The 8,072-nt window shown below is 43.7% G+C and overlaps 1 protein-coding gene across 2 annotated transcripts; it reads right to left on the bottom strand.

Moving 5' to 3' along the window:
• Positions 1-340: 340 nt before the first annotated feature.
• On the bottom strand, positions 341-4,706 carry LOC123044674 (polyadenylate-binding protein RBP45). 2 transcript variants are annotated; one of them, XM_044467491.1, is made up of 7 exons: positions 4,181-4,706; positions 2,833-3,313; positions 1,482-1,537; positions 1,280-1,410; positions 1,093-1,186; positions 793-1,014; positions 341-568 (listed from the first exon to the last, which is right to left on the bottom strand). In XM_044467491.1, the coding sequence occupies exons 1-7, from the start codon at positions 4,586-4,588 to the stop codon at positions 566-568; spliced, it is 1,395 nt and encodes a 464-aa protein (XP_044323426.1). In that variant the 5' UTR covers positions 4,589-4,706; the 3' UTR covers positions 341-565. The 2 variants fall into 2 exon arrangements, with proteins under 2 accessions (XP_044323426.1, XP_044323427.1); XM_044467492.1 differs by having other exon boundaries at positions 1,482-1,534.
• Between the last annotated feature and the right edge of the window lie 3,366 nt (positions 4,707-8,072).

The raw sequence follows: 8,072 nt of genomic DNA, 5'->3' as shown, positions 1-8,072 counted from the left end.
AGAATCTCTTATGTCAGATTGGATTGGTTATTGGGAATCTGCTGGAGACCACATAGTGGTTTTGGTATCGGTCTACCTGCAGATTCCTTAGATCTCAGTTCCTCGCGCTTTTATAGAAAAAGATAGTAGGATCAGTTTACCAACAGATGATCATTTCCAACATGACACTAGAGTTATTTTGATTTGCTGTTTTTGCTTATTTGAGGCATTCTCGCAACAACAAAATGGCAGACTACATAAGCCTTTTGGTTCAAGCTCTCAGCTAAAATTTGCACAAGTTGAGCCGCTCTGTTCAGCTCTCACCCAAAAGCCTTAACTCTCAACGCAAAAAACAAGAAACTGGTGATCCAAAATAACATTAAAAGCTTAACTCAGTCATGGACATAGTTTGATAATTTAAAACCAAGAGAAGCACTGAATAGAACTAGAGCTACTGCCCAACGGTCAAAGTACTACTAGATACGACCCATCTTACAAACAAGGACACCTATACGATAACTCATGACGCGGTAGCATTCAGTTCATGCAGCTCTGAATCTGTGATTGCGCTCCATTGCCTCAATGGTCACTGCAAAATATTAAGTAGCCAGGTTAGTCATTAGCCAAAGACAAGCCATCATTTAAGCATGTGAACAATGTTCAAAATCACAAAAATCAGCCACCAAATTGCAGTTTGAGAAGCGTATTTGTATCATTTTTTGGTTTATTTGCACAGACAAATTTCAAAAAGATTGTTTTAGATGAATTCACTAAGATAAGGCAGTAGGATATATTGGGTTGTCAATTTCTTGCCTGCTGTGGGGGCTGCTGCTGTTGCTGCTGTGGTGGCTGCTGCTGTGGAGGTTGCTGCTGCTGAGATGGCTGCTGTTGCTGCTCGTAACTGCCATAACCAGAGTATCCATAGTTTTGCATGCTAGGATCTTGCACATTGGGTGCACCATAGTATGCATCAGGACCCTGTTGATATCCATAGTAGCTGTTGCCATTACCCTGGTTTGCATCCTGCTGGGGAGCCTGACAAAACGATGTTTGGGTTAGAATGATACACACGTCAAGATTTAACAGCTAACAGCATGCCTATGTATACAATACCTGTTTGTTTTGGCTACGGCCCCATGAAAGACGAACATTGGAACTACCAATCTGAGACCCATTCAGCGCACTGATGGCCTGCTCAGCGCACGCCCTGAAAGTAGAGCAGTGATGAGAGCAACAATTAGGTCATGGATATTATTAGCTCGTATGTACTACTAGTAAAAAACCTGGAGATTTTCTTAACCTGCTGGTAAATTGGACAAATCCACAACGCTTGCCTACAGGAATCTTCACATAACCAACTTCGCCATATGGAGTAAAAACTTGCCTTAGATAGTTCTCATCTATATTGGAATCTAACCCGCCCACAAAGATCTATCGCACAAGTATGAATAATAAGGAAACATCAACTCTCACAATTTAGAAAAATATAACAAGGGACTCACTGTAGTATTGTTGGGATCATTCGCCGCCTCATTTACTTGAGAGCTCTGGTACCCTGCTGCCGTAACAAAACATACAGACATAATTAACTTCAGAAAGAATAACCATAGAAAAAATATGCAAAACCTAAAGCTGGCAAACCCAACTGGGTGCTCAGACCTACCACAGTAAACAAAAGAACGAATACACATGAAGCAAAAAATTATAAATATATCATCAATAACCTAATCATGAAGAATATGCAAATGCTGCCATTTCATTACAACAAATCAACCATCACACAAATAAGCCATTGTCAATCAAGGGAGGTACATCCCTGCTTCACAAATTTAATTCGACAATTGCATGTGTCAGCTTGGCTGTAAAAGAAAATGAAGCCTAGGAGCATGGCTGTCAGTAAACAGGTTAGCTTGCCGTCCTATTTTTGCGCAAATGCCATACTATTGATGAACTGGAATTAGCCTCCTCTGTTGCAACATGCAACACACACCTAATAGTGCTAGGAAAGAAACCATTTGTTTTAATATTTGTTGCCCAATATAATATGCTTAGTGCAGGCCATCTCAAACCTAAACCTTGTGCATCCAAAAAAAAAGGGAAGGCGACCAATTACTTGTGTCCGCAAGGACGGTTTATTCAAGGACTAATGGAAGATAGAACAAATGTTATGTGCACTACAAAAGATTAGGTGCACACACAAGGAATGGGAGGTTGAGGGAAAAGAATATTTAAGACGGGAATTTACAAACTGTTTGGGAGTCTAGATAGAGAATATCATTCGAAGTATATGACTGACAATGCTGGCAAATGAGATAGAAAAAGCTTCAAGTAAGCTATCTCAATGTGAGAACAGATAGACAGCACAATTGCCCCCCAAAGCAATTGGGAACCAAATTCTCGCAAAATTAACTGACCTAACTGAGGCCACAGATTACAGGAGACATCTATCTCAGCTGAAGATATTCCCAGGCACTAAATGAAGATGGCATGGCATCCTGCTTTGAGAAACATGAATTGTGTTTAGTTTATTCATTACTTAGTTGTGTTCACTTATCCCAATCTTTACAAATGAAAGAGCGGGAAGGACATATATCTGTTTATAGCAACAGAAGCTGTGCTGGCTACCCTGAACTGGACTGAGTAGAAAGATAAGAAGTGCTAACATAACACTCTCATCGAGGAAGCAAACAGAGAACAATCAGAGTGTAAACAGATTGAGTTGGCCTACAAAATGGTGTGCCCACAAGAGAGGATCTAAATATCATTACTCCCTACAAGATTCTATACAAGCAGGTGACGAAACAGCAGAAATAATTAATATTCTATGAGGAAAAAGTTTCCCAGTTCACGTACCATTAGTTGAATATGTCTGCTGAGTACCCATATTCTTCTTGTTAGCTGCAGGCCCAATCCTCATTTGTCTTGTAGACAATAGCACTCCATTCATCTCAGTCATAGCACGTGTCTGCTCATTTAGATCTCCAAAACGTACAAAACCATATCCTTTGGAGCGACCAGTGGCCCTGTCAGTAACAACATTAGCACCTTTAACTGATGGGTAGGTGGCTTTGAATATCTCTTCCAACATGGCGTCAGTAACATCAGCAGCCAAATCACCAACAAATATTGTGTGATCAGAACCATCGTCACCCCGCTTGTCACCAGCACTACAAGAAGCCCAGTTTAGCTTGAAAACTTGTTCAACATTAGGCATCATCTGCCCATTAAAGGTCCCAAGAGCATATTCCGCAGCAGCTCGAGATTGAAATTCAATAAAACCATAACCCTCAGGCTGCCCAGTATGTTTGTTGCGGATAATTTTCACTGAGGTGACCTGCAATTTCTAGAGAACATTAATACCCAATACATGAAGGAGTTGTACAAAAGCCAGTGCATACAATGACAATGTTTCCAAAAATACTAAGAAAAAACAATAAGTGAAATTATAAACAGATATACAATATTTAATCCAGAGACCACACTTCCAGGGTGGCGAAAGACAATTGATGGAAATGTATAGAAGGCCAAAACATAGATAAATGAACATGCTACCATATACTACTCCCTCCTCCATAACTTAATACTCCCTCCGTTCCTAAATATAAGTCTTTGTAGGTATTTCACTATGAACCACATACGGATGTATATAGATGCATTTTGTGTGTAGATTCACTCATTTTGCTCCGTATGTGGTCCATAACGAAATCTCTCCAAAGACTTATATTCAGGAACGGAGGGAGTATATGACGTTTTTGACGCATCACTATCTTATATTGAGTTACAGAGGGAGTATTTAATATGACACCTTTATTTGTCTTTATACAGCACATTTATCAAGTTGCGCTACCTACAGTAGGTTTATATTGAGCATGCCGCGCATCACAGGTAAAGATCAAACAGTAATGCTTAAACAAGTAATACGACAGCTTGTAACCGTATTCCATAACATGTTTCAAAATAACAGCAAAGACTGATCTAAATTAACAATAATGCATATGCTAGACTTTGCTAACCCCACAAAGCAAACACTGAGTCACTTCCTACGGTACATGTGAAAATAGGATAGAAAACGCTCAGTATGAATATCCCAACTCCCTACAGGTACACGGATAAAAAATACAACATAATCCATCATTTAAGTACACACATTGGAAGTGTAAATTTGTAATGCAACAATTCTCTCAGTAGATAGAGGAATCACCTGCTGCGGCCCCACAGGCGCAAAGGCGTTGTAGAGGTAGGTCTCATCCATCCAGTACTGGAGATCTCCGATCCACAGCGACCTGATATCCTCGCCTCCGGGAGGCGGCCCGCCAGCCATCTGCGCTCCGTACTGCGGCGGCGGCGGCGCGTAATGCTGCGGCGGCGGCGCGTACTGCTGAGGAGGCTGAGGCGCGTACTGCTGCGGCGGAGGCGCGTACTGCGGAGGCATATGCTGCTGCGGGTGGCCCCACATCGCCGGCGGGGGTCCCTGCTGGTAGTACTGCGGCGGCGCCTGGTAGTACTGCTGCGGCGGGGGTGCCTGCTGCAGAGGAGGCGGCGGAGCCCCAGAGGCCTTCGGCTGAGGCGCGTGCTGGCCGTTCATTGGCGGCTGGTATGTTGGCTGCATCGCGACGTATCGCCGCCTCCCCGGTTCCGGCGGCGGCTGATGCGGATGCGAAACCCTAAAAACCTCGGAGGGAGAGAGAAAAACAGAGAGGGGCAGGGTTTAGATGCGGTGGAGACGGGAGGCGACGGAAACCGTGGGACAGGTCAGAATTTAATGGGCCGGGTTGGGGGCCCAGCTCGATGTGGTAGTAGTAGCATGATTTGGATTCTCTCCCGTTTTCCCCGGGCCAGGCTGGCTGCGAATCCGAGGTCGTCCCAGCAGTGGTTTTGCCTAAAAAAGAGCAGTTTGATTGGTTTTGCCTAAAAAAAGCAGTTTGATTGGTGTAATGCATGTTTGTTTGTTTCCTGCGAGTTGGTGTAATGCATGTTGAATTCAACTGAGCATTTTTTTCGAGAAAACTTTCAATATATTCATCAACTGTCAAAGTAGTATAAATAACACCAAAACTAAAAATTACACCCAGATTCTTAGATCACCTAGCGACGACTACAAACACTGAAACGCGCCGAAGGCGCGTCGTCATCACCGCCCCTCCATCATCAAAGCCGAGCAAACCTTACTGTAGTAGAGAGTCGAGAAGTCATCGTGCTATGGCCCTGAGGACCAGCGCACCAGAACAGAGACCGCCGAAAGAATCAACTTTTTTTTCATGATAATACATGTCTCATTAATAAAATAAAGATTCAGTTACAAGCCACGTAAACATCGACAATACATGACTGAAAAGATAGGATAATCCTATGCAAAAAAACAGCACCTGTCCCTCTCCACTAAGGAAAAGGAGACAGATCACCTCTTCACCCAAGCTCGACGTGGCTCCATTGTTGATCTGCAGCTTTACGGACCTCCAAAGTAGCTTGCTTGAAGCAAAATCATTGCGGTTGAAAGAATCAGACCAGGGCAACAATGTCCCTGGACACACCATCAAACTCCAGAACTGACACCCACACACGACTATTGCTAGAATTTTGTCTATTTTGGACCTAGCCCAATAGCAGTTTCAGAAATTTCTAATAAATCCTAGAGACCCACGCAGCCCATTCGTGCAAGGCAAGAGGTGGAGCTAAAGTTTAGTCCCACATTGCTAGTCTAGAGGGAGTTGGACCTCTTTATAAGGGAGGTTCTTTCCTCACATGTATGAGGATGAGAACAAGAGGGACATCCACGTGCGCTGCTCCTCCACCGCCCGCCTCGCCACGCCACGCCTCATCACGACGCGCCGCGGGTTGCGGGAATGAGCCGAGCCGATGTCTAAATTTTTGCCACGCACGACGGGTATACGAAAGGTCACACGGAAGCTGAAAAGTTTTTGCGATAGTGGAGTTTGAATGCGAACGGTGCAGCCCTTCGGCTGCTGGCTGTTCGCTTCATCTTCGTCTCTTCGTTTCACCTTCCATCGCTGCCCTCTCGCCTCCTTCTCTTGCGCCTATAAAAGGGAGGTCGCTCCTCTCAGAGAGATGCACCAGAACTCATTCTTCCTCTCACCACCGGTTCCTGAACACTACGCTGCTACTACGATCTTCCTCATCCCGGCTTGTGGCGTGCACCGCAGGTCGGGACAGTAGGCCTCCGAAACTGCACCTCTTTGAGTCATGTACGGGAGAAGGGTGATAAGGTTTTTGGGGAGCGCTTAGCGCGACTACTGACTTCTTCGTCACGGACGCCCCGGACTCCGACGACTACTTCCCCGACGACGACTACTTCCCCGACGTCGACAACCTCCTCGACGACATGGCTACCGAGGACACCGACCCCAAGTCCAGTGCTACTGTTGCTGCTGCTATACCGTGTGTGTTCTTGTTTTTCCTGTTAGAGGTTCTGCCACAGTTCCTTGTTCTGGTCTTTGCCCTAGACATGATAGGTTCTACTTCATAGATGCAACTTTGTAACATCCCAAATTTTCAATTTGGAATGTTATACTTAGATCATCATTGCATAGCATATTTTGTTGCATTGTTGGCTCGATCATAGAAATTCTACGCAACTCAAGGACCCACGGAGAGAGTTGAGGATTTCGTTATTTTCATATTTGAGTTTTCTCAAATTTTGAAAATAGGATCATTTGATTTTATTTATTTTATCTTCACTTATTTCTACTACCAAAATTTCAGAGAGGGAATAAAATGACTTTCCCAAAATAAAGAAATAATGAAGATTTAATAAAAAAATCAAATAAGATTTATTCTGGAGTTTTTTCGCCTTTTTATTTGAATTTAGGAAAATGCGCGTTTTTCAAAATTGCATTTAGGCCCCAAATAAATGTTCATCTTGTTCGGCTTGACTTTATAAGACGGGGAAAATTTATTTCGGGATTTTTGGAGTCCGTTTAGTATTTCTTTTTATTTTTCTTCTGCACGGAATTATTTAAAAAAAACACGCGAACCGCCTTTGGGCCGTGCCCGAGCGGGACTCCGCCCGAGGGCGCCTTTAAATAGCGCTGCCCCGAGCCCCCCAGGCCCGTCAGCCGCCGCTGCCCCAGCCCACTTGCCGCCGCCACCGGCCCACGCCCCGCCCGAAACCCTAACCCTAGCCGCCGCCGCCAGATCCGCCACCGTCGCCTGCCGCCGCTGGACCCCGCCGACCCCGCCGCCGAGGTTCGCCGCCGCCTAGTTTTTCGTGCCGCTGGTTTTTTTTTAAAAACGAACGGTTTTCTTCAGTTTTCTTTTCGGTTTATTAGATCGTTTTTTTTGTTTGGTTAAATAGCGAGCATTCGCTCGTTCGTTCGTTTTAACGAACGTGTTCGTCAGATTAGGTTAGTTAACGAACGCTCGTTCGTTAACCCGTTCATCGTTTTTCTTTTTCTCGGATTTAATCCGTGATTTTTTTATCGCGATTCCTGATCCGATTTTCGTTTTAGTATAACTTTTCGCTCGTTTATCGGAATCAGGCGATTCAAGCGCATGGAGTTTCGTCTCGAAACCCTCTTTCCGAATAATCAACTTAAACAAGTTTTTGCTTCTGTAAAAATTGATTTAGATTCAAATTAGTAGAACGAAGCTGTTTTCTTTCGCCGTTTGATTTCCGTTGCTTTGTTTGATTTGTTTCTTTTTGCAAACCGGAGTTCTTAAGTTGAAATTTCTGGTTAGATCTTTTATTCGAGTATTACCTGTGCATTAGATGAGTACTTATTGTATGTTTATTTGTTTGTCTGCGATATAATACCCGGATTGTGCCGCCTGTTACTTTGAGTCTCTAGGTTTCGCGGATCATCAGCAAGGCAAGTAACACTTTGATCATACTTTTCTCATACCCAGCTTTTATGCATTAGATCAATCCTCAAACATTGCATGATTAGGATCTAATTAAATTGTGGGTTATGGGAAGTAGTTGAGGTAGTACTTATTACCTGTTTTATTTTCAAACCCCTGGGAGTTACTTCTACGTTTGCTTATTATGCCATGCTATACTAGTAGACGTGGATTGGGTGAGTGAATTTCCATGATAGATGTGAAATTGTTAATTTAATGGTTTACTTAAGGTGGCA

Source organism: Triticum aestivum, chromosome 2B (assembly GCF_018294505.1).
Source record: "Triticum aestivum cultivar Chinese Spring chromosome 2B, IWGSC CS RefSeq v2.1, whole genome shotgun sequence".
Lineage (NCBI taxonomy): Eukaryota > Viridiplantae > Streptophyta > Magnoliopsida > Poales > Poaceae > Triticum > Triticum aestivum.
The sequence above is the reverse complement of the archived record's forward strand: the minus strand, read 5'-3'. Positions and strand labels throughout refer to the sequence as shown.